Genomic DNA, 27,075 nt, shown 5'->3' on the forward strand with positions numbered 1-27,075 from the left:
TATTCATACTTAACACAAACAAAGTAACTAACTGTTTTGTTTCTTAAACCGGGAGAGAGGGGGGGAACAGTATACGATCTGCAAACCTTTCCCACTGAGAGGCTCAATCCCTGAAAATCTGAAACTATTTAGAGAATGGGACACCAACAAGGAGGTGCTCTCAGCTAGGGAGACGCAAGTAGAAGGTATTTAAATCCTACAACATCATTTGTGACCATGAGAGCTAACATTATTATATACTAAATACTGTTAATGTACAATCTATTGAATATATATGGGCACATCTACATAGTATATTTGCCTAAAACACATACATTAATACATCTCTGCATTCATTGTAAACTCCGGAATAGTAGTAAGAGAGCTTTGTGTGGAGGACCCACATTGGGGTTGGAATTGAAACTCTCTTCCCCATGGTGTGGCTAGGGTGTGGGACTCCTCTGTAGCAGATTGCCTAAGATTTCCACCACCACAGTCGTGTTTGGGGCAAGTGGATCTATGTTGTTTGAAGACCCTCTAGCCACATCCTGCCAGCCCACAAACTGCCCTCTCCAATCCCACAGGCAGAGTCACTCTGGAGCACTGCTTTGCAGTACAAAAGAGCATGCTAAGTCCCCTTGTGGGACTCCCCAAACCCTGCAGAGTGAAAACGTACGTTATGACTGCATTTGGGGCCTTGTGTGCCAGGATTTCACCCTAAAATTTTACTTTTAAGAATCTGCAAGCAGATCAACAATGACTTCAACCACAATTTGGGGCAGTGACTGTCTTCATGTATGTGGACTGTGCCAAGCATATAATAGGCACTATCAAACTACAAAAGATAAACAACAATATCATCTCTCTAATGCTGTTTCATTCTCTGCAACCTCCAGTGGTTTTAGATGTTTATAGCTGTTTATCCCTGTTTTTATATGTTGCACAGGTACACAGGCCCAAGTTTTCAGACTTGTATGTGCAAAACTGTGCACACAATTGGCATATACAATGTTTATACGTTTACAAATGGCTAGTCTTTTTATCTTAAGTTACGGTGACTTCGTGTGCAATTAAAGTAAATTTTGTGGATGTATTGCATATATTTTTATGCACGCAGTTCTGAAAATTTAGGCACAGACAACACAACGTTTATGTAAACACAATAACTGTTCATGGTATGAATATAGTCAGCAAAAGACCTTACAAATCACAGTTACATGGGAACAAATATTGGTCTATCATTTAAATTAGGCACCATTTCAAAAAGGTCTTCAGTGCCAAAACTCCATTTACTTTAGTATTTCCTAGATTGTCTTTGTACTTTGTCTCTTGGCAGTCCTCAAATAAATACAGCGCTCAAAACAGAGAGGACCTGATCCTGCACGGTGTTGAGTCCTCCTGCCACGTGCTGAGCACCATCTTCTCCTAACTGAGTAAATGGAAAGTAAGGGCACTCAACACTTGGAAGGATGGTCCAGAAATATCATGTGTCTTCTTTCTTCCCAATAGAGTTTTAAGAACAGTTTTGAACTTGGAATTTAATAACATAGAAACAAAAAGAAGCAGGAAGTACATCCAAATACAACAATCTAGTATTACAGAACCAGAGACATTTGCTTTAGAATAGTGGCATGAACTGTGGCTGGTTTTCCACATGCTGTGCATCACATATTGTAGGGGTCTCCCCTGCGTGGTGATGGGATCAACACATGTTTATGTATACTCCTTAAGTATCCAGAGCACAACATATGGGCGAATGCCACAACCGCCAGGGAGAAAAAATAGAAACAAAGGGAACGGACATACCCGATCTGTCGGTTTGTGGAAGGTGCTTGTGTTATGACCGAGCTGGACTGTGGAGATGGCATGGCTTGTTGAATCACAACGCTGGTGTCATGGTTTGGCATCCTAGTATTCGTGAGCTGGTGGGTTCCGGGTCCTGCCATTGCTCCTCCAACTGTGTTATGCATCGAGATATTCTGTGAAAGGCAGAGAAGTGGGGGAGAAAAAATGAACATTTTATTTTGTTTCCATGCTCCGTATGCCTAAAATTAGGAATCTGGAAGTGTCAACAAAAAATGAAAAGTTGCTGGCTCCTGGCATACCTCCAGTCAATATATCTCACTCTAACAACTACAAAGAAATGAAAAATATCTATTTACTTTTACAGGACAATACAAATGGAAAATACCTGGAAGTTGACTAATCACTCTTCTGTGGTTCTGACTCGTGATTTATAATGGGGATGTGTAGCACATATTCCTTTGACTGAATAAGATATATATTTTTCCTTTGAAAATTATTTTCGCAGTGAGTGCATGGCACTTTGATTTACTATGCTGGCTGTTCACCGAGAATTAGATCTGCTTAGAAGGACAAGTGAATCACGTTTTATGGTCTTAGAGTAACAACCCGTACGTGATATTTCATGAGAAAGCCATTTCTTCTAGATGCAGTAGGTGTCCTAGAGCAATAATGTCCTAGAGCCCAGCGAGGCTGGTGAATAAAAATAATTTTATGAGGGCACTTTCTACCACCAATCTATGGATTATGTTGCAAGAGAACGAGCAGTAGCCTACCGCTAATAGGGGCTCACCTCACTATGTAGCTTATGTAGGCTGAGTTCATTGCACACCCCAGGGGCTCCTTGTATCCCCCAGGGCCGCCCGGGGGGGGCAAGTGGGGCAATTTGCCCCAGGTCCCGGGCCCCGCAGGGGCCCCGTGAGCCCTGGCTGAGAATCCCTTTCCTGGCTAGAGACGCCTTTTTACTTACCCAGCAGTGGTCCGGGTCTTCAGCGGCATTTCGGCGGTGGGGGGCCCTTCAGTCGCTCCGGGTCTTCGGCGGCATTTTGGCGGCGGGTCCTTCAGTGCTGCCGAAGACGCGGAGCGACTCAAGGACCCGACGCCACCGCCACAGACTCGGAGCGCCGCCCGGTGAGTATGTCCGCTCCCCCGCTTTGCTCCAGGCCCCTGAATCCTCTGGGCGGCCCTGGTATCCTGCTATTCCATTCCCCACAATTTCTCTGTGAGCCATCCTCCCACCCTCCCATTTTTTCAAGGAATCCATGCAATCCCCCCAATATCTCCTTTGCCAGGGGTTGTGTGTGCCCCCACTGCCACCTTCCCCCCTCCAATGCCAGGGGCTCTTTATAGCTCCTCTTCCCCCATTTCAAGGCCCCCTTCATTCTCCCCCGCAATAGCAGGGGCTCTGTGTACACCCCTTCTCTCCACCTTCCCTTCTTTCACCTATATCAGAGTTCCCCAATCTTCCCCTATCTGTAGGCTCCTATTCCCTCCTCCCCCAATAGCAGGGTTTCCCATTTTCCCCCCATGGCAGGGGATCTGGGTGAACTCTTATTATTCTCTTCCCTCCATTTCACCCTTCTCCCCCATTCTGCCCTCCCACATAATAGGGACCCCCATTATCGCCCACAGGTCAGGGACTGTGTGCACCCCAAATCCCTCCATTTCCCCCCACCCCATCAACAATTCTTTGTCTTGCTCTCTGGGAGCTAAGTTATTCAGGGTGTCAACATGTTAAATTGCCGAGGTGCTTGAAGCTGTGCCCACGCTAATCAAATAGCAGGGACTTCATAAGTATGTCTGTCTACACTGAATTAGCAAAAAAAAAGAGAAGTCCTTGTGGCACCTTAGAGACTAACAAATTTATTTGGGCATAAGCTTTCGTGGGTGGGTTCTAGCCCATGAAAGCTTATGCCCAAATAAATCTGTTAGTCTCTAAGGTGCCACAAGGACTCCTCGTTGTTGTTTTTTGCTGATACAGACTAACACGGCTACCACTGAAACCTGTCACCACTACACTGACTTAGATACCCGCAGCTGGCCCATGCTAGCTGACTTGGGCTTGCAAGACTAGGGCTAAGGGGCTGTTTAATTGCGGTGTAGACATTTGGGCTCAGGCTGGAGCCCAGGCTCTTGGACCCTGCGAGGTGGGAGGATCCCAGAGCTAATGCTGCAACCTGAGCCCGAATGTCGATGCTGCAATTAAACCGCCCCTTAGCCCGAGCCCTGCGATCCCTAGTCAGCTAGCACAGGCCAGCTGCGGGTATCCAGTTGCAGTATAGACATACCCCATGTGTCCAACATTTCCCCCATTTCAGTTTTCCAATTTGCCCCAAAATGTCCATTGATACCTAGAACATACCCTAAAAATTTTGGAATTGATTGGATGTGGCATTCAAAAGTTATCACATAACAGACAGACCAACGCTGTTGAGCATAAGGTTTCTGGAGGCTCAGCCAACTAATGCGTGTGTGTGTGCATCATTCAATAAGAGGCATGAAAATAAATCCCCTTACTACCCTTCTCTTCCACCTAGAATCAAATAATACCATATATCTTCTATGATGACTACAATACTCAGGATTCAAAAGTAAAGCTAGGTTTCTAGCACAATTCTGCTCAGAGCTCTGGTATGAAACTGCAGAAAAACCTGAGAGTCTCTGGATTAAGTTTAGAAGTGTGAGCAACAAGGGTGATGTCATGGTGGGAGTCTGCTATAGACCACTAGGATGAGGTGGACAAGGCTTTCTTCCGCAACTAGCAGAAGTTACTAGATCGCAGGCCCTGGTTCTCATGGGAGACTTTAATCACCCTGATACCTGCTGGGAGAGCAATACAGCAGTGCACAGACAATCCAGGAAGTTTTTGGAAAGTGTAGGGGACAATTTCCTGGTGCAAGTGCTGGAGGAACCAACTAGGGGCAGAGCTCTTTTTTTTAAATGGAGATATCCTATCTCCTAGAACTGGAAGGGACCTTGGAAGGTCATCAAGCCCAGCCCCCTGCCTTCACTAGGCAGGACCAAGTACTGATTTTGCCCCAGATCCCTAAGTGGCCCCCTCAAGGATTGAACTCTCCACCCTGGGTTTAGCAGGCCAATGCTCAAACCACTGAGCTATCCCTCTTCTAGACTTGCTGCTCACAAACCGGGAAGAATTAGTACGGGAAGCAAAAGTGGATGGGAACATGGGAGGCAGTGACCATCAGTTGGTTGAGTTCAGGATCCTGACACAAGGAAGAAAGGAGAGCAGCACTTCAGAAAAGCAGACTTTGACTCCCTCAGGGAACTGATGGGCAGGATCCCCTGGGAGAATAACATGAGGGGGAAAGGAGTCCAGGAGAGCTGGCTGTATTTTAAAGAATCTTTATTGAGGTCGCAGGAACAAACTATCCCAATGTGTAGAAAGAATAGTAAATATGGCTGGCAACCACCTTAGCTTAACAGCGAAATCCTTGCTGATCTTAAATGCAAAAAAGAAGCTTACAAAAAGTGGAAGATTGGACAAATGACCAGGGAGGAGTATAAAAATATTGCTCAGGCATACAGGAATGAAATCAGGAAGGCCAAATCACACTTGGAGTTGCAACTAGCGAGAGATATTAAGAGTAACAAGAAGGGTTTCTTCAGGTATGTTAGCAACAAGAAGAAAGTCAAGGAAAGTGTGGCCCTTACTGAATGAGGGAGGCAACTTAGTGACAGAGGATGTGGAAAAAGCTAATGTACTCAATGCTTTTTTTGCCTCTGCCTTCACAAACAAGGTCAGCTCCCAGACTGCTGCACTGGGCAGCACAGTATGGGGAGAGGTGACCAGCCCTCTGTGGAGAAAGAAGTAGTTCGGGACTATTTAGAAAAACTGGACGAGCACTGCATCCGAGGGTGCTAAAGGAGTTGGCGGATGTGATTGCAGAGCCATTGGCCATTATCTTTGAAAACTCATGGCGATTGGGGGAGGTCCCGGATGACTGGAAAAAGGCTAATGTCGTGCCCATCTTTAAAAAAGGGAAGGAGGAGGATCCGGGGAACTACAGGCCAGTCAGCCTCAACTCAGTCCCTGGAACAATCATGGAGCAGGTCCTCAAGGAATCAATTCTGAAGCACTTAGAGGAGAGGAAAGTGATCAGGAACAGTCAGCATGGATTCACCAAGGGCAAGTCATGCCTGACTAACCTAATTGCCTTTTACGGTGAGATAACTGGCTCTGTGGATGAGGGGAAAGCAGTGGATGTGTTATTCCTTGACTTTAGCAAAGTTTTTGATACGGTCTCCCACAGTATTCTTGACAGCAAATTAAAGAAGTATGGGCTGGATGAATGGACTATAAGGTGGATAGAAAGCTGGCTAGATCGTCGGGCTCAACGGGTAGTGATCAATGGCTCCATGTCTAGTTGGCAGCTGGTATCAAGCAGAGTTCCCCAGGGGTCGGTCCTGGGGCCGGTTGTGTTCAATATCTTCATTAATGATCTGGAGGATGGCGTGAACTGCACTCTCAGCAAGTTTGCAGATGACACTAAACTGGGAGGAGTGGTAGATACGCTGGAGGGTAGGGATAGGATACAGAGGGACCTAGACAAATTAGAGGATTGGGCCAAAAGAAACCTGATGAGGTTCAACGAGGACAAGTGCAGAGTCCTGCACTTAGGACGGAAGAATCCCATGCACTGTTACAGACTAGGGACCGAATGGCTAGGAAGCAGTTCTGCAGAAAAGGACCTAGGGGTTACAGTGGACGAGAAGCTGGATATGAGTCAACAGTGTGCCCTTGTTGCCAAGAAGGCTAACGGCATTTTGGGCTGTATAAGTAGGGGCATTGCCAGCAGATCGAGGGATGTGATCATTCCCCTCTATTCGACATTGGTGAGGCCTCATCTGGAGTACTGTGTCCAGTTTTGGGCCCCACATTACAAAAAGGATGTGGAAAAATTGGAAAGAGTCCAGCGGAGGGCAACAAAAATGATTAGGGGGCTGGAGCACATGACTTATGAGGAGAGGCTGAGGGAACTGGGATTGTTTAGTCTGCAGAAGAGAAGACTGAGGGGAGATTTGATAGCTGCTTTCAACTACCTGAAAGGGGGTTCCAAAGAGGATGGATTTAGACTGTTCTCAGTGGTAGCAGATGACAGAACAAGGAGTAATGGTCTCAAGTTGCAGTGGGGGAGGTTTAGGTTGGATATTAGGAAAAACTTTTTCACTAGGAGGGTGGTGAAGCACTGGAATGGGTTACCTAGGGAGGTGGTGGAATCTCCTTCCTTAGAGATTTTTAAGGTCAGGCTTGACAAAGCCCTGGCTGGGATGATTTAGTTGGGAATTGGTCCTGCTTTGAGCAGGGGGTTGGACTAGATGACCTCCTGAGGTCTCTTCCAACCCTGATATTCTATGATTCTATGAAAATAAAATATTGAATAATAACAATAATAATATGCTAATATCCAGCTTGTTGTGAAATCATGTCAAGCCATACTGAGCAAGTAGCAGTACTGGAAGGGAAAGAGGACTGGAATGTTGGAAATTAAGATGTAACAGAGACAGCAAGGTAAGCAAAGTAAAACACAAAAACACCTGGTAACACCAGACATAGCTAGTGAGGAGCAAGAAAACAGCTTTACTGGGATCTCTGGAGGAAGGTTTTTGGAAGCTGCTTTCACAGGAAAGGCAACAAAGAGTTTATGATGGTCTGAGGTGATGGCGATGTCACTGATAGCTTGCTAGTTACAAAAAAAACCTAGCCAGGAGAAAGTAAATCCTGGTGCCTATGCTGTGCTTCGAAGTCCTTTTGGAGACAGAGGGGTTTCCTGCATGGCTCATGAAGTGAATGAGGTAACACGTGGTATTTTTGATGTTGTATCTATCACTCTCCACCTTGCCCAGATTTCCGAACCCTGACTGCACAATTTGACAGGAATCTAGAGAGACACCAGGCCACCTGGCCTGAATTCTAAACTGTATTCATTTCAGGCCTGATCCCAAACCCACTGAAGTAAATGGAAAGACACACATTTGCTCATTAGGCTTCTGATCAAGACCAGAGCCAAATGGATTTCTTGTGTCCGTGAAGTGAAACACTAACTATCAGCAATGAATAACTGTAAATGTTAATAATAAAATAAAATAATAATAATACAAGCAAAATAGTCTATTAATATCAATGACCAGACAAGTTAGAGATACAAGCTGCACATCTATAACTTGTTTAATCTTTCCTCCTAAACCAGTGGTTCCCAAACTGGGGTTCGTGAACCCCTGGGGGTTCGCAAAATGTTCCAGGGGGTTCTCGGGAAAAAAATCCCTAATGGCGGACAGAGCTGTCCCTAAGGACCCCGGGCAGCACGGGGCCAGCAGCCCGGAGCCCCTGGACTTCCAAGAGCTAAGCAGATCAAAGCAAGCCTATCTATCACATTGAGGAGATTTAAACTTCAAGACTCCTTATAAGAAATGGAAAGGGAGGTGGATATTTTTTGCTGTTTTTAAAATGAAATAGGCAGCTAGTGTTGTTTTTAAAATTATTATGAAGAACAAGTTTAAGCTTTGTTGTAATGTGCGTTGTTTGCCTGGACTGCTCAAGACCTGAATGCTTGTGTAGGAGGAACTCTTTGAGTTGACTTCTTAAATACCTTCCTGCTGTTTCACATCTGATACTCCTTGATGAAACATAGGAACCTTGTCTTATAACAGGCTTATTCAAAGTGATACAAGCTACGATAGTGAGATCTTGGAAGAGTGTTGCCGTTTTCATAATGTAATAAAAATACTGTAATGATAAATAATAATTAATAATAAATAGTGTGTAATAAGCATGTCATAAAAACAAATTGTGTATTTCCAAGATCACTGCTTTTATAATTTATACTCAGGTAAAGGAGAAAATCCCTGGAAGTATTCATTTTTAGAAGGGGGTTCGCGAGACTTGACATTTTCATGAAAGGGGTTCACAGGTTGTTAAAGTTTGGGAACCACTGTCCTAAACCAACCATCCAGCCCCCTTTATTTGTTGCTCTTCACTGAAATATCTCCAGTTTGCCAATAATATTCTGGTAATAATTAATCATGTTTAATATAGCACTAAGCACTGCCTAGGGACCAACCAATACTGGGGCTCCATTGTGCTAGGTTCTGTACAGACACATAGTAGTACCTCAGCCCCAATGTGCAGAGAGCTGAAAGATATTCCAGGAGTGGCAGCACAGGACTTTTCCTTTCCCGCCAAAGGCATCATGCCTCTCTATACATGGCCCAAAACTACATTGACCTTTTTTGTTGCCATATCATACTGCAAAATCACATCAAATTTTCTGTCCGCCGTCATGACTAAGTCTCTTTCAGCATTACCAGCTCCCGGGATTTCTCCGTGGCTTCGTTTTTCATCAATAAATAGTATTTGCTTGAATTTTTTTGAGCTGAATTTCAATTAACTTTCTGCCAATGTTTCTAATTTATCCAGGCCTCTCTGCTTTATTTCAGTCCTCGTTAGTGCAACTCCATCCAATTTAGTATCATCTGCAAGTTTTATTAACATGCCATTTATTTGCTGTTCTAGATCATTAGGATGTTACATAAGACCAGACCTAACACAGATCCCTGTTCTCTTTGTGGAATTTGACAAATATTTTGCTCAGTGTAGAGAGGTCTGGTGCTTTACAGAGCAGGAAGGAGGTATGGCATTCCTACCCTGTGGATCTAAGTAGGAGCCACAGAGAAAATAAACATAATCCACACAGTATGAGGCCCCTCTGCCATGCCACACAGCCTCTTCTTGTCACTGGCAGCATGACTCCTCTCCCTGCACATACTTCTTGTCCAGAAGGGGCTACTTGCATGAAGCAGCAGCATACATTCCCACACAGATCTCTGAGGTTCAGACAACCTCTGCTCACTAGACTGCTGCCACTGACCTGTGAAGGGGTCTGCTGCCCACAAGTGCTGCTAGTGGTCTGGTGAGTTTGTCACAGGCGACCTTCTGTCTTGGCACCCCCAGTTGACAGCCACTCTGGCCCTGCAGTGATCTGTCCCCTTCTGTGACTCGGGCCTCCGTTTGGCCACAAGTTGTGTCCAACCCGTCTGGGGTATGTAGAGCCCAACAAATGCTAGTTCCATTGCCCAGTAGGGGGTTCAGGCTTCACCCGGTCAAAATCCCAGAGTCAGGACTCTCTGGGATATGGGGTCTCTGTAGTCCTGAGTCTCTAGTAGCAGGGATTGTCTTTTCACCTCCAGCCCCAACACAGGGTGGTCAGGGGAACTCAGGCCCATCCTCTCCTCTGGTTTCCAGTCCAGGGCCCAATGATAGGCGGCTGAGTCCTGCCCCCTGGGGTGATATGCGACTGCCGCCCTGGATCACTTCCTACCAGCCTCCCCACACAAGAGGGAAAAGCAAACACATTTAAACAAAATAAATCAAAGAAGTCTCCATCCTTGCAAATGCCCAAGATCCTTTTCCCTCAACAGGTCGGGTAAACCCTCAAGAGGCCAGTGCCCTGGCAGCTGGGCCATCCACAGTGCTCCTTTTGCAGAGCTTCTCACCTCCACCAGCTGCCCACAAGTGAACTCCTTTTAAGCTCCTCCTCCAGCATGGGTATGCACTGCAGGTGTGGCAGGGCAGAGTTGCTTGGACTCAGAGCAGGGGGGAGAGCAGTGGAGATGCTTTCTCTTCCATGCTTCTACCCCACTTTTGCCCATTCCACCCACGTAGGGCATTGGGATGTATATTTTGGGAACCCATAATATGCAAAGGGAAACAGGCCAACAAGCCAAAGAGTACTTTATCACACGCCGGAAAAAGATACGCCCTGTAATGAACTCCACACATGCAGACTCCTGTGCCTGTGCAGATCCCTGTTGACTTCACTTCTGTTCTGCATAGGCGGAGCTCACTGCAAGACTGGGGTCAGAGTTTCAGTTCCTTTGTTCAATGTTTTCATTTTCTTCTACTTGTCTCACTCTCTCCCTGAGATACTGATGGTTTGAGTTACAATGTGTATGACAAGCCTCGATTGCACACTAGCTATTATAACTGTAATCGTTAGCCTACATGCATAAACTTGTAATGCAGTCTGAAAATTATAATTATTTAAAATAAACATCTCATATTGTCAGTGGGGTGTGAAAGATAGGCAAAAAGCATGAGGGATGGAAAACTAAAATACCTGCTGGAACATCCAATGAATTAATCCCTGCAAGTAATGCAAGTGCTGTCGTCAGGTGTGATCTGTACCTAGGTACCAACCCACAAAAAAAGAAAGCCTGAGATTTCCCAATGAAATGTTAAACTTGGCATGACTTACATTTACAAGTAGAGAGTTTTGCAACCTAAGAATTATTTGCATCTGTATGATGGCTATGAATTTACAGAGCAGTCAAAATGTGTTTGCATCAGTGCTGATCCCTGAACCCGATCCAAAATAGATCCGAACTCCTCCAAAAAAAATTTAATAAGTTTCATTTAAATGCAGACACTATTTCAAGGGACTGCAGGCTCTCATAGCAAGGGAAAAAATTCTAACAACAGCAGTAAGTAAAGCAGAGAAACCCCAAACTAATGATTATATCCTTATTTGGTTGTGTGGGTCTCCAGTAATATTTTCTTTTAAGAAATTCTGCATGCTTTTCAATCAGGATGGCCAGAGGATCATGCCTGTATCACTGCCACCACATCTCTGAGAGAAGATAGCTGAGTGGATGAGATTCCCTTCAGAAGCCATCGGCCCTAGAGCTGGATGGAAAAGGGTATTCCTGTCCTGTGAAAACTTTCAAGATTTCAAAAATCTTCCTATTTCACATTGGGATGAAATTGAGACCTTTGATGAAGTTTTTTGACAAAAAACAGAGAGGCCACCTAGCAGAGCCAATAGCCTGGTGGCTAAGGCACTCACCTGAGATGTGGGAGACCTAACAAATGGGGTATTGGCTGTTCTGGTCCTTCTCTCACACCAGTAATTCCATCCTTGTCCTGAGAAACCTTTCCCAATGAAAAACTGTTTTGTCAAAAAATTCCCAAACAGCTCTAATTGGCACTATTCCAGACCATCCAGTAGAGGACATTTTTGAGCTATGTTATTATTAATCATTTTATTATACATGTGTGTTCCCAACAGGAATGGGACCTGTTGACCTGGGCACTGGAGAGATACAGAAAAAGGCAGTCTCCGTCCTGAAGAGCTACATGAGGATTTATTTTCTCCAGGGGTTAAATACAGTGTCTCAGCCAAAGTTCCCAGTAACTTCTCAACAAAGAGGAGAGAGACTAGGACAGGGAACAGAAAAAACTAGGTCTCCGTTGTTCCCTGGGTAACAGTGCAAAGCCTTTACAGTAGGCCCCTGGGCAGGTGTGCTCCATTAAATATTTATTACACTGGTCTACAATTTTTGAGAAGTCGTCTGCTTCAGAGATAAAATGTGCTATTTATTATGTATTTTGATGTGCTGAATTCAAATATGACAATTAAAACAACTGATTGGCTACTGTTTCTAAGATATTTAAGTTTTACATTTTATGTCTATGTCTATTGTGTAGATAGTAGAGTTTTAATCATAAATTGTAAACCTAGGTCTTTTCATGTGTTTATGGTTGCTTTACATGATAATATTTCACCTGTCCTGTTTATGTAACACTTTAAAAATCAGCAAAAGGGTTATATAAATAAAATTTATTATGAAACAAAAGGCAAAAAACTATTATGTACATAGTTTAGTCCTATTCAGTGTCTACTCGGTACTTCTTCGCTTGTCTCTTGTATTCATTAAATGGAGCATCTCTTGTCACTGTCCAGCAATAGTCTGCAAGCATTGATGGGCTCCATTTGCCCTGATAGCGTTTCTCCATTGTTGCAATGTCCTGGTGAAACCGCTCGCCGTGCTCGTCGCTCACTGCTCCGCAGTTCGGTGGAAAAAAATCTAGATGAGAGTGCAAAAAATGTATCTTTAGTGACATGTTGCAACCAAGGCTTTTGTATGCCTTGAGGAGGTTTTCCACCAACAACCTGTAGTTGTCTGCCTTGTTGTTTCCGAGAAAATTTATTGCCACTAACTGGAAGGCTTTCCATGCCGTCTTTTCCTTGCCACGCAGTGCATGGTCAAATGCATCATCTCGAAGAAGTTCACGAATCTGAGGCCCAACAAAGACACCTTACTTTATCTTAGCTTCACTTAACCTTGGAAATTTTCCACGGAGGAACTTGAAAGCTGCTTGTGTTTTGTCAATGGCCTTGACAAAGTTCTTCATCAGACCCAACTTGATGTGTAAGAGTGGTAACAAAAACTTCCTTGATTCAACAAGTGGTGGATGCTGAACACTTTTCCTCCCAGGCTCCAATGACTGTCGGAGTGGCCAATCTTTCTTGATGTAGTGGGAATCTCTTGCACGACTATCCCATTCGCAGAGAAAACAGCAGTACTTTGTGTATCCAGTCTGCAGACCAAGCAAGAGAGCAACAACCTTCAAATGGCCACAAAGCTGCCACTGATGTTGGTCATAGTTTATGCACCTCAAAAGTTGTTTCATGTTGTCATAGGTTTCCTTCACATGGACTGCATGACCAACTGGAATTGATGGCAAAACATTGCCATTATGCAGTAAAACAGCTTTAAGACTCATCTTCGATGAATCAATGAACAGTCTCCACTCATCTGGATCGTGAACGATGTTGAGGGCTGCCATCACACCATCGATGTTGTTGCAGGCTACAAGATCACCTTCCATGAAGAAGAATGGGATAAGATCCTTTTGACGGTCACGGAACATGGAAACCCTAACATCACCTGCCGGGAGATTCCACTGCTGTAGTCTGGAGCCCAACAGCTCTGCCTTACTCTTGGGTAGTTCCAAATCCCTGACAAGGTCATTCAGTTCACCTTGTGTTAGGAGGTGTGGTTCAGAGGAGGAGGATGGGAGAAAATGTGGGTCCTGTGACATTGATGGTTCAGGACCAGAAGTTTCATCCTCTTCCTCGTCTGACTCAAGTGAGAATGATTCTGGTGCATCAGGAACCGGCAGTCCTTCTCCGTGGGGTACTGGGCGTATAGCTGATGGAATGTTTGGATAATGCACAGTCCACTTTTTCTTCTTTGACACACCTTTCCCAGCTGGAGGCACCATGCAGAAGTAACAATTGCTGGTATGATCTGTTGGCTCTCTCCAAATCATTGGCACTGCAAAAGACATAGATTTCCTTTTCCTGTTCAACCACTGGCGAAGATTTGTTGCACAAGTTTTGCAGCATATGTGTGGGGCCCACCTCTTGTCCTGATCTCCAATTTTGCAGCCAAAATAAAGGTGATAGGCTTTCTTAACCATAGTGGTTATACTGCGCTTTTGTGATGCAAAAGTCACTTCACCACAAACAGAGCAGAAGTTATCTGCACTGTTCACACAAGTATGAGGCATCTCTGCTCACTTTGGCTAAACAGAAATGTGTCCCTTTGCAAAATCAAACACTGACAAATAAGAGAGCACGACACTGTATGATTTCTAGAGCTGATATAGGGCAATTTGTTCAGCAGAGTGATGTAAGCTTCGTTACAATTGCATCATCCATGACTTCTAGGAATAACATGATGCAATTCATATCATGTATGACGCAATACCAGCTTCAGATTGCATCATTCATTGTTTTGCCTAAAAAGCAAGTACTGTCCAAACCCAGTCATAGATTTATTCATAGATCCAGTCAAAGATGTATTTTAGTCATTTCTGGTTTAAATTGAGATCCCTTCCCTTTATAACTCACTTATCCTCCGCCATTCCCAAGTCAAGGGTCGTATATACTGACCCAATAGCATATCTTGAAAACTAGAGCCAATCAACAATTTTAAGCATCATTTTCGTTCTCAGTGACCCAGAATTAGTAAAGTTTGACTACATTTATTTCAGAAGCATTTTGGCTGTAGAGCAGTGATAGCCTTTAAGTATGTTGCCTGATCTATAGATCATATATAAACTTGATGCACAAGATGACGTATAAACATAACTTCCTTTAAAGCGAATAGGAATTCCCTGTCCCCTACAAGAGGATGATAGACCACTGAGTCAGACTGATTTGGGGCTAAATACAGTGTTCTCCCTTTCTTATGTTCCCAAGAGACATTCCCCAAGTCCCCAGGAGACATTTTTCTCCCATGTTCAATGGCTTGTCTGATAGATAACTCTTTTCTTCTAGAGGCAGAAGTCTCTAGGGGTCTCTCTTCCATGGTCTAGTGGACAGGTGCCCATATCTCATCCCAAACACCACTAGTGGACATCCTAGTGGTAGTTAAAGCAGAGAAACAAGCAATTCAACAGTCACAGGAGATAAACTGCCCTTTCCTTTCTTAATAGTAACTCCTCTGGTGAGACTGCCAATAGGCAGCCAACTGATATCATTTGCAATAAGGATACCCGTCCATTAGCACACAGAACACAGAATATGGATTCATTCTTTATTGGCTACTAAGCACCCATTAGATGACATTGATTTTCACTCATTGCTCACTACCTCTGGAAGCTGGAGTTTGGACCACAGACTTGATCTGTGTCCACTTACTATTCCCTTGAGCTATCAAGTCTTCAAGACATGTTTTAGTAAGTATAGCACATACCAGCTTACACAAGTGGGCAACAAATCATGTAGGAGTTTCCTGTTTAAAATGAGCTTTTCTGCAGTGGTTGAGGAGTCACTCTTTGGTAAAGAGGACTCCCACCTATAACCTAGACCAACTGCATACAACATATGGGCATTTTGCAAAATATTTTATAACCATTAAAGTCAATAGGTCTTTTGCCATTAACATTAATGGAAGCAGAATCTGGCTCATTGCAACTTTGTATGTTTCTGCAATAAGTGTATCATGTACATATATATATTTTCAAAACAGAAAATATCATTAAGTTATTAAGGTTGCTAAATGTAACTCAAGTGAAAATGTATCATTGAGCATTTCCATTAATACAATAAATTAAAAAACCATTAAGAATTATGGAAATCACAAGCTAAAATAAGGTTACATAGACAATTCTGATATCAACCTTAATGCCCACACATACCATTAAGGAGAAATATTCCAAGTCGTCACCCTCCCCCAAACACTCTTAACTCTCTAAAAATATTCTTCTATCCTACTTTACACAGAGAAATTTTCAATTTCATTAATTTATTGAGATTAAATGGGAGCGGTATGTGTGCTTTCCTCAAAATAAGCCTTACAATGGAGTTCTCAACACAACCTTAACTGTGCACACACACACACATACTTCTGCATGAAGAAATGGATTAGAACTCAGGAACCACTATCGTTGAATGAGACCTGCTTAGAATACAGCTAAGGATCTCTCTCTCAGAAACTTGGAGGCCACTGTCAAATAAAATTATAAAGCAACTACGGTAATTTAATAGCAACATATTTCACCAGAGTGCTTATAGCCATATGTAACCAGAGATCAAAATCACTAACTCTATGTTAATTCTCTCTCTCTCTGGACTGGGAAGGAAGGTCTTTTAAAATCCAGATACCAAATCTCCTCACTACAATTGTCTGGTGATAAAATTGGTATTTTAGTTCCTCATTGTTTAAATCAATTCTGATAAAGACAAAGAATACAGCTGCATTATCTGCTCCCAAAACCCATCAACTGAACTAACATAAACAATGGGGCAAAATTTGGTACCACTATGTATGAGCTCGTACACTCTGAACAACCCCAACAGAGGAACTGGCACAAAAACCTGACTGCAATAAAGCAAGAATTCTTTTGCTAATGCTATGGAAAGGAGACAGGGAAAAAGTCAATTTAAAGTTTATAGGAAATAAGAAAAGAATGGGCATGCAGGAAACAGGGTAGAGGTTAGTAGATGAAGAGTGTAATAAAATACATTTTCAAACTATAACATCTGTACAGCTTGTATGGGAAAAGGCACTAAAAAGGTGAAAAGGACATTAAGCACATAGCAAAGAACTTTTCAAAAATGCTGTGTAGTAACATTAAGCATAGGAAGAGAGCACTAGGAATATCCTATTGCCGACTGCTCAAATCCATTTAATTCCCTTCCTTCGTGCAAGGTATGAGGTCATTAAAAAGGTCGACACATAAAAGTACCAAAGTGATGCTAAAGGATCTATTTCTCACACATTTCAAAGAGAATGAAATACGTACTAAACAGCCAGAATATAAAAGCGACACTCTTTTAAAGCTGCTAGTGACACATCACAGAACTGAGGAGAAATGTTGTGGGGGGCACTGATATTTTCTCCCGGAATACACATCACAGCTAGCTGCACAACTGCTTGAAGATTCAATGGCCAGGAGCATTAAGTGTATTCCTGCATTCTTGATCTTCTGTCAAGACTGTTCAGTCACATGTTACAAATGTGATTTTATGAAGGGGGGGAAATGTTACAAAATACGCTGTATTCTCAAGAACCACAGGTAATAAATAGATATACCAGTGGCGAAGAGGAACCAATCCTACTCTCACTGAAGTCATCAGGCCTTGAAGCTATGCTTATCTATCTTTGTAGGCATTTATAGTGCACCTATGATCAAAGTATCTGGACATTATGTTACTAGGGGTAACATTCTCAAAAGCACCTAAGTTACGTAGTAGTCTAAGGAGCCTAAGTCTCACTGAAAGTCAAGGGACTCAGGAGCCTAAGTGACTAAATTATTTTGAAAAATGGGAGGCTAAGTCACTCAAGCAATTTTGAAATTTAGAGGATGTCACTCAAGCAATTTTGATAATTGTACCCTAGGTATCCATCACAGAACCTGTGGGGAAACTCCCTTTTCATTTAAAGGGGGGGGGGAGTTAAGTTCAACAATTTTAGAAAAAAGACCCTGAGAGCTACCTGTGAGATACTGGTTTATTTGGAGGAGTTACGAATAAGGAACTCTTTTTAAAATTCTTCCTTTTATCCTTATTATTGTATACACGTACTTGTAACAGATGTTATACACTGGGTTACAGAGTATGTTCTACGAGATGTTATCAGAAAGCCTTCCTGACGTGCACCACAGTCTGGGGAAAGGTGAGTCAAGGTCAGTTAAGGATGTTCAGTGATAATACTCAATTTATCTTTCTAAATGTAAAAACTAAAGCCTGATCCTACTCTACTGAAGTCAACAGGTGTAATTCTGTGCTGCATCTCTAAGGTCTTGTCTTCACTGAAAAAATCAGCTAGCGTTACTACACTTCAGCTATTCCACACGCCAGCCTAGCCTAGCTTGAGTGAGAATGACCGCATTGCAAAGCAATACTCCAGTGACACCGAGTGATTTGATGAGCAGCCCAGTGTAACTGGGTTAGCAGCTGATGAGATGTTGTAACTCTAGCTGCTGCATCTCCACTGCATTACCAGCTGGAGTGTCAGCAGCACTTCAGCTTCAACCCACACCCCGGATGGGCCTGCTAAAAGGCACCACCTAACTCAAGCTGGAGATTTTTGTGTGGGGAGGAGAGTTGGGTTAAGGGAAAACTCAAGCTATAGCTCAAGCTACCACTGCAATAAAGACAAGTTCTCAGAAGCATGGTACAGACCTCTTAGCCCAGGGGGAGGAGGGGATAAGGCTAAGTCACCTTTGTGCCCTTCCAATCCTGGACTGCTCTAGGGGGCTGGAGATGCTGCCACCATAATTTAAGACAGTGCTAGTGGCCTAGTTATGTTACGGAAAGCTCCTTCACCCTGTCCTATGGGATACAGGGCAGCTTGGAACCACCATAGTTCTGAATACTGTAGCACATCCCCAACATGCTTCTCTTAACCTCCCCCTCGATCCTGCCTCCAGCACACCCTCTACACCAGGGCTCAGGAAGGCCTCCTCTCAGGAGGCAGCCTTACAGCTCTCTCCCCAGTGCCGTGCTGGAGGAATCCTCACCCAGCAGCAGCAGGGGCTTTTAGGGCCCCTTTATGCTGCTCTAGCCCTTTTACACAGCACAAAGGGGCCAGAACGGGGGTGGGGATCTCACCCAAATGCAATGTTCCGTTGATTTCAATGGGACAGGAGCAGGCCCTCAGAAGGTTTTGGTGAATTTGCCGGTGGAGTGGAGCGCAGAGGTAATTGTCGTTTCTGGCAGGTTATAACACCACTCTCTAGATCACCAGTCTCGCAATACCAGTCATTTTTCAATCACCTTTGTGGCCAGATCCTCAGCGGTTGGCTATTAACATAGCTCTGTTGGGTTCAATGGAGCCCTACTGATTTACACCAGCTGAGAATCTGCCTTGGTATGTTTAGTGGAGCACTGTCACTTCCTTTGGGCTCCTCCTTGTGCCCTTCAGAGAAAACTTTTACATCAAAAACTCCTTTCCCTGATGTGTTAAGAGTCCCACATTGACCGTTCATTGTGGCTGCTAGCCCTAACCGAATGCTCTCTGACTCCTCTGATATCCTGAGGAAAATGCAGGGGATTTAGTGGTTTTGGTCTTTTATCTTAATTTTTGTGACATGATCTAATTACAGACATTCAGTGGTGCCCTCTAATTACCAGTGGAAATGAATACTGAAAGATGCCCCTTGTCTTCCAGGCCTCCCCCCCCTGACAATCCACCCCCTGCCCTTTTTGGCATGTCTCTACAGACTACATTTTTGACATATGTTCTGAAGCCTTCTTTACATATGGCGTAATATACAATATGCACCAGATGTACCTATGATAAGCCATTACACTACAGGAAAGAAAAAAGAAATATGATATGGGGGAAATTAGTGGAAGCATTTAAAGGAAGAAGAAATTTTGGAACAGCAAGGCTATGTCTCACCAATGTCGATATTACAGATTAAGTTTTAAACGGAAAATAATTTCCTATGGGAAAAACGAAGATATACTGCATGCTTATGACACAAAGTTTACTACAGCTATACTGCGTTTTGCTCAGGGTTATTTATTTCACACACAATCAATTGCCTGGGATAGTCACTCAAACAGTACAGAAAACAAAGAGCTTCTTATGTTCAAATAAACCTCAGTAACACTAAATGTGCATGGTACAATTAGGGTCATTTAGTGTATGTTGCACTGGGATACTGCACTGCATCCTGCTAATTGGAAGCTGCAGAGCGAGGGAAATACAATTGGCTGCATGGTTCTAGACACAAATTTTGTCAAACTTAATGATAAAGTCATAAACTGAGTATTTTTTTCTTCCAATTGCGTATTGTAGCATTTATAAACAGGAATCTGGCAACATGTCAGTGGTGCAAACTGATTTCCTTTCCTAAATACAATTTTAAAAAGCAAATAAACAAGGTTATGTCTGCTAATGAAACATTATATGCTATGCTGGATTTAGCTTTTTTTTAAATCTTTCTTGAGCAGATGGAACACCAAACAAAAAAACAACAAACCTTTCTATAAAGAACGTATTTACATGAAAATGCATTCCCTATAGAATTTTGTTTAAAGAAAAACTGTGTTATGTCTATAATGTTATATTGAGGGTCTGAGCATGGTCCCGTTAGATCAATGTAAAAAAAAACCCAAAGAAATCTGCTAGCATCCTATTAGCTTATTATTTATTATTTGTACTACAATAGTGCCTAAAGACCTCAACTGTCATCAGGGCCCCACTCCATTAGGCAGTATATAGACACATTAGGAGAGCCAGTACTTGTCCCAAAAGAGCTTAGAATCTAAATAGACAAAACAGACAAAGGACGGAAGGGGGCATAGAGGAGGAAGTGTCTAGCCCAAGATCACACAGCAGATCAATGGGAAAGTCAGGAACAGAATCCAGGGATCCTGACCCTCAGTCCAGTGCCTTATCTATTAAATCACACTACCTTTCAGCCTTCAACATTACACTGTAGTTACTTCACTATTATGTTAAGAAGTATGAAAACTATTTTCAGAAGGCTAAATTATAAGCCCTAGCCTCTGGTTTTGCACAGCCATTATTATTTATTTGTATTTTTAAAGACAAAACTGATTGCACATACGAAGTCGGCACTCAAAATGGGTATGTGTCAGTTTTGATAGGGCAATCAGTTAGGGCTTTTCGACACGAACACTTAGCTCACGGCAAGCTGGGGTGTAAATCTACCCTGCACTAGCCTGGGTATGTCTACACAGCACACACACACACACACACACAACCCCAAACCATGGCAGCAAGTCTCTGAGGCCAGGTCAACAGACTTGGACTCGTGGGGCTTGCAGTGTGGGGCTAAAAATAGCAGTGTAGACATTGGGGCTTGGGCTGGAGGCAGGATCCCAGGCTCTGAGACCCTCCCCTGTAGGCCTGAGATTTAACTCACCCCCATACTAAACCAGCCTTGGGTGAAACTCAAGGATTTCACCACTAAAATTAAGAAAAAATGCTCCACTGCTGTTAAGGTGACCCCACCTCAGGAATGCCCCTAACAAGAGTTATAACACCAAAGGTTGTAAAGAAGAGACAACCAGGTGCTGGGAAGTTTAGGGAAGAAACAAAAAGACCTCAAAAATTGGTAAAATAGGTAAGATAAGCTCTGACCAGTGAATTTATGCTGACCTTCTGCACAAACAGAGAAGGTCATAAATAAGTTACAATTTGGGCATGAGAGATAAAATGTAAAAAGAGTTGAGCAGGGAGGAGAAAACAAAGGTGCCAGTGCATGATTGGTTAAAGTTTGTTACCTAGGAGTACTGAATAATGTGATAAGTTTAGTGAAGTTAAAGGAGGTAGCTAGTTTTACCTATATGATGTAACAAAAAAACAATGCTCTTTGGGAACCATCACTGGACTGGAATTTAACATCAAGCTGCTAGAACTCTGACTCCTCTGCACGACCGTCATTGGAAACCTCCAGACGAGAAGATCCTGACTGGCCATCAGGTCAATTTTGTCTGTATATTGGGAGTGGTGAGCATAAGAGGTTTGCTTGGTATATGTATTCTGTGTGTGTTGCTAATAAATAGATGTTGAGAGCACAGCTGTGTAAGGCTTTCTCACTGGGAAAAGGTTCCGCAGACCCGTAAAGCCCTGAGCCCTGAGGGAAAGGGCAGGTACTTAAATTGACCAGGTTTCTTCCTGAGCCCTGTGGGTAAGGATAAGTGCCTTACACCCTGAGCCCATGGAAGGGAAAGGGTGGGGGTGCCTATGTTGATTGGATCACGCCTTGAGCCCTCGGTAAGGCATAGGTGGGGTGCCCTGGACTTTTTTTTTTTTGGCGGGTAACACTCCCCTCGCTGGGTTTCAGAGTCCAGGCTCCAGCCTCAGCCTGAGTGTCTACACTGCTATTTTTACCCCTGCAGCACAAGCTCCACTGGCCCGAGTCAGTTGACCTGGGCTCCGAGACAGCACAGTGGGTCTGGTTTTGCTGCACAGATGTAACCTAAGTGTCCGTGTGAGCCCTGCTGCCACACGCTAAAAGTTCCCCAATGAGCTTTAATCTACTCCCGTTTCAAAGTGGGGGAGATCAAAGCGCATTAGGAAACTGGTGTGCAGCCGCAGGGTCCACCTGGACATTTAGTGAGCGGCAGGCTAGTGCGGACTAGATTTACGTTCCAGTTTTCCATGAACTCAGCATTTGTGTAGACAAGCCCTCAGAAATACAGAAGTGGCTGCCAGATCTGGAAACCAGTTAGCGGCTAGCTGAAAAAATGGCTTTCCTTTCTCTTTTACAAGAAGTTTGTTTTTATCCACATGAAGTAGACATCCTGGGGCAATCCTTTAGATTACAAGTCTTTAGAAACCACTAGCTAAAGATGTGCTTTTCAATGTTTCAATAGTCTAGCAATTTCTAGACTATTAGTAGCAAATTCACTGGACAATGTTTTGGCATCTAATTTCTTAAGCTTTATTTAGCGATTTTGTGACATTCACTTTACTGATTTCATTGGCATCATGCATGAGTTACAGCAGTGACTCCTTGACTGCATAAGAAGTGGGCTGTAGCCCACGAAAGCTTATGCTGAAATAAATTTGTTAGTCTCTAAGGTGCCACAAGTACTCCTGTTCTTTTTGCGGACACAGACTAACACGGCTGCTACTTTGAAACCTACAATGACAAGAGCATTCTTCAGGCCCGATTGCTGGGTCAAGAAGCACAAGCTTTCTAGCTACAACAGACACACACAATTTTCTAGTCAGGCAGTTGCATACAGTAAACCAATAGATGTAACTTTTCTGATAAGAGGTCAAGAGGAAATGCTTCTAGCCCAGTAATAAAATGCTCATACTAAAAACTCTCTTGAGCTCCTCTGGCTGTAGCAGCTTTGGTGAGACTGGCAGGATGAAGCATCATAGGGTCCAATACAATGAGGGGCGGGTGAGGAAGGAAGGAGGATCAGGAGAGTGGCCAATGGTGGCCCAAAAATCGTCATGGGCCACTGTTAGCTACAGTTCAAAGGTCCAGAAGTCAAGGGACTGGGTTGGCTAAGGATCTGTGAGTGAAGGGATGCTCTTAAGCAGAAGCTGAGCAGGGCAAAATGTTGTTGCTCTGCTGTTCCTTGGAGGGTCAAGTTCACTCATCAGTCCTCCTGGATCCAGAGCAGGATTCACGAGGACAAGTTATGGATTTTGCATCCTAGAACCCAGTGTCTAACCGACTAGCAGTTATAGATTTGGAGGGAGAAAGTAAACTTTTTGGACTGAGGGAACTTTTAGAATCATGAGCACAAACTGGGGGTTTAAGAATAACTTGTAATTTTTGTAATCACAAGTAATTTTTTAAAAATGTTTGGGTCAGGAAGGCTACCAGATTACATAGGTCTAGGTAACTGGAATGGAAAATTTCAAAAGTTAAATTCTCCTGGTTAGAGGCACTGTTCAATGAAGGACCCTTAACTCTGAACAAGTACAGTAAGGGTTGGGGATAGATAAACTGGTAGATATTAATGTTCTGTGGAGCTGCAAGGATGACTCTGATGCTGTAACTGTGTTTTGTTTCAATAATAAAGTTGCATCACCCTCAAAATTAAATTAAAGAGACACCATCAACTTGAAATTCACATTTCCGCCGGAATATTTTATACCTATCTTTCTTACAAGCAACACCTAGTTGTATTACAATTGAGATTTAAGGAAAAACAATTTTTCCTACTTTCTTTACTATGTGCATTTAACATCCCTTTGTGTACAGTCAGTGTCACTTCTTGCATCATGCACTAGTACAATAGTAACACATCTCTAGTCCATGCCTTACCTGAGGTTCTGATAGCCCTGAGATCTGAAGGAATGCAAGGTGACAGTGCCAATTTCAAGGAGCATGGAACCATTCCTCTGCCATAAAGGGTTCAGGGACGCCGGAACAGAGGAGCAGGGGGCCATGGTCCTCCCACTTTTTACCAGCCATAAGGGTAAGCAACAGGGGAGGGGGCAGAGAGGAGTGAGTGGGGGGGGTGAAGTCTTGGTCGGGAAGAGGCAGCGCGAGGGTGGGGATTCAGGAAGAAGGGGTGACACGAAGGCAGGGCCATGGTTCGGGCACCTGTTGCCCCACACTTTTAGGGTGCTTTGGCTGCTCCTGATATGGTTCAAATGCTACCTCTCTAATACAGTAACCAACTTAGAGGCAACTTCTAGGAGGTAAAGGAGAAAGATGTGTGGCACATCCTATCAATGCATTGTTCGAGCTGTTAACCACAATACTGGAAGCCAGGAGAAAGGAGAATGTTTGGCTAACAACACTGAGGAAATAAACGTAGATGAAGGAACTGAAAATGCATGAGGACAACCCTCCTTCAGCTCTATTTTAGGCAAAGGAAGATAAAGCCTTCAGGCCAAAGGTCTGTTATCCATCCTGTTTTTCATTTGCCTTTCCAATTTGGATCTTAAAGTATATCAAAAAGGCCACACTCTAGCTGGAGATTGCTGAGAGAGGAATTATTAAAAGCAGAAAGGCAGCAAGATCAGTAGTCAGAATGTAATATGGAATGGGAAGTTATTAAGTATATTGGGGATTGGAGAACTAGAGCTCATGAGGATGGTTCAAACAAACTCAAGAAAGCTGTTGAAGGTCAGATATGAGGGATAGGAAGACAGAGATCTGCATTCTATTCCCGGCTCGGCTAGAAATTCATTCTATGACCCTGGGAAAGTCACTGTCACTTAACATTGCTGTGCTACAATTGCCCTGTATTTAAAAGGGGACTAATAATGCTGCTAAAGCACTTTGAGATCAATGAATGAAAAGCATTTTTTAAATTATTCTGAACACAACATAGAATATCTATAGAATCAAACACAATAAAATCACTTTAAACAGAAGACTTTTATGAAAAGTCAGGCAGCTCTACAGGGGAGCATGGAGTACAGGCACACTTGAAAACCATCTGACACAAATGACAGAGGAATATATCCATCCACCCTAACAGTGCTAGAAAAGAACTGATGAATCTTAAAGTCTACTGTGTGTTGCTTACTTAGCCCTTTGAGAGCATTGTAAATGTCAAAAGAAAAATAGCTGGACGGTATAGTGTATAGAAATATTTTCATTGCTGCCTAGCAAACAGGAAAGCATAGATGGAGCCTAAACTTTGAAAAATGACTAGTGATTTTGGATGTCCAACTAGAGACACTTTTATAGGATCTGAATTTCAGACAAAGGTGTTCAGCACGTTCTGAAAAACAGGCCTCTTTAAGGTATCTCCGGTTGGGCTCCCAAAATCACTAGTCACTTTTGTAAAATTAGGCCATGGAACTCAGCAAGATTACACAAAAGAGTGGATACTTGGTCACATGCAGCCTCTATTTTGACTGGAGTAAATGGAGAGTAAAACAAACATGCTGTACTATATTCAAATATTTGATAATGTTAACAAGCAAAACACTTATCTTGATGTACATGCATAATTTCCATCATAATTTCATAAGCACTATTAAGGTGTGCACATCCCAGGGAAAATACTACACAATGCACATGCTTCTACAACAGTGAGGAGGTGTCCGACTCAAGCATGACGAACCAGTTACTCATTTTTCACTCCTCCTCAAATAGTAAATAACTTGTCAATCACAAATTACTCGTGATTCAGCTGTATATTCCCTCTCATCTGGGAAAACAGAACATGATTCAGGCATGGGGTTCCAAGTGAGGACTAGTGGCTAGCTAGGTATATTTCTTTGATAAAGGGGATATCAACAGGAAGGCCCATATCATTCCTACTGAGTGGTCTTTTCTTTCCAATACTGCAGCCCACATAAAAGAGTATGCCAGCGGATGGTTTAACAAAAGCTGGCCGGGATGGCTTGTTAGCTGCAGGTTTAGGCATGAATTAGTGGGGTGCTGCTGTGACCAGATATCTAAAGTTGACAAACCATTCTTCAGAAAATAATGCCATACTCCTGATCTTGTATGAAGAAAGCAAATAGTATACTGAAGCCAACGAAGGCAGTTAAAGTGCCTGTTGTAAAACCACCATGATCAAGGTTTGGATGGAGGATGTTGCTTCCTCAGGAATCAAAACATAGTTATTGTCTTTGAATCCTATAGTTGTTGTCAGGTGCTCTTAGGTGTTCATCAAAAGGCTAGAGAAGGAGTCTGTTTTAGAGATCCATCTAATCACACTTTGGGTGTATAATGGAAATGGCTCCCTATTTCAATACCACTTTGAAGTCTGCCATTTACATAAGAAGGTTATAGGTGATGCCTCCTAGTGAGACAATAATTTACAGGCACACCAGGAGAGAAGGGTAAGAAAGTAGAGTATCCCACAGAATGATGTTTCTAAAGCTGTTTGAAGCAACTGGTCATCTAGGGCAAACTAAACAATATAAGCTAGTAGTCGGCTCAAACTATTTGGCAGGAGTTTAAGTATTTACTTGCCAATTTGATAGAGTCAAAACCAAAAGATAATAAGCTGGGGGAAGTGGGTATATACCTTAATATAGTGCTTCTTTCAAGGTATGGGATTATGTCTTAAATTTCGGTGTGAGATTAACTGGTTTAGGCTCCAGTTAATTTTGTGAGCTAAACCAGTAGGTTTGGATTGTGTGAGTTCACATGCCCCTGAAGTTTACAAATATTAAAAAACTCCAAATATATATCAATGCAAACTTAGCTACACTCACCAGCTTTCTTAATGAAACTTTAAACCATGAGATGACGGACGACTGGAAAAAGACAAATATAGTGCCCATCTTTAAAAAAGGGAAGAAGGAGAATCCGGGGAACTACAGACTGGTCAGCCTCACCTCAGTCCCTGGAAAAATCATGTATCAGGGGGTAGCCGTGTTAGTCTGTATCTACAAAAACAACAAGGAGTCTGGTGGCACCTTAAAGATTAACAGATTTATTTGGGCATAAGCTTTCGTGGGTAAAAACCTCACTTCTTCAGATTTTTTACCCACGAAAACTTATGCCCAAATAAATCTGTTAGTCTTTAAGGTGCCACCAGACTCCTTGTTGTTTTTGGAAAA

At 43.1% G+C, this 27,075-nt stretch overlaps 1 protein-coding gene across 1 annotated transcript in view; it reads right to left on the bottom strand.

The window, feature by feature from the left end:
• The window catches only part of CREB5 (cAMP responsive element binding protein 5), a 304,624-nt gene that overhangs the window by 235,582 nt on the left and 41,967 nt on the right, over window positions 1-27,075 (bottom strand). The window contains exon 4 of the mRNA XM_065399647.1: window positions 1,786-1,958. Coding sequence (XP_065255719.1) covers window positions 1,786-1,958 — 173 coding nt within the window. The remainder of the gene's footprint in view (window positions 1-1,785; window positions 1,959-27,075) is intronic.

This window comes from Emys orbicularis, chromosome 2 (genome assembly GCF_028017835.1).
Source record: "Emys orbicularis isolate rEmyOrb1 chromosome 2, rEmyOrb1.hap1, whole genome shotgun sequence".
Classification (NCBI taxonomy): Eukaryota; Metazoa; Chordata; order Testudines; family Emydidae; genus Emys; species Emys orbicularis.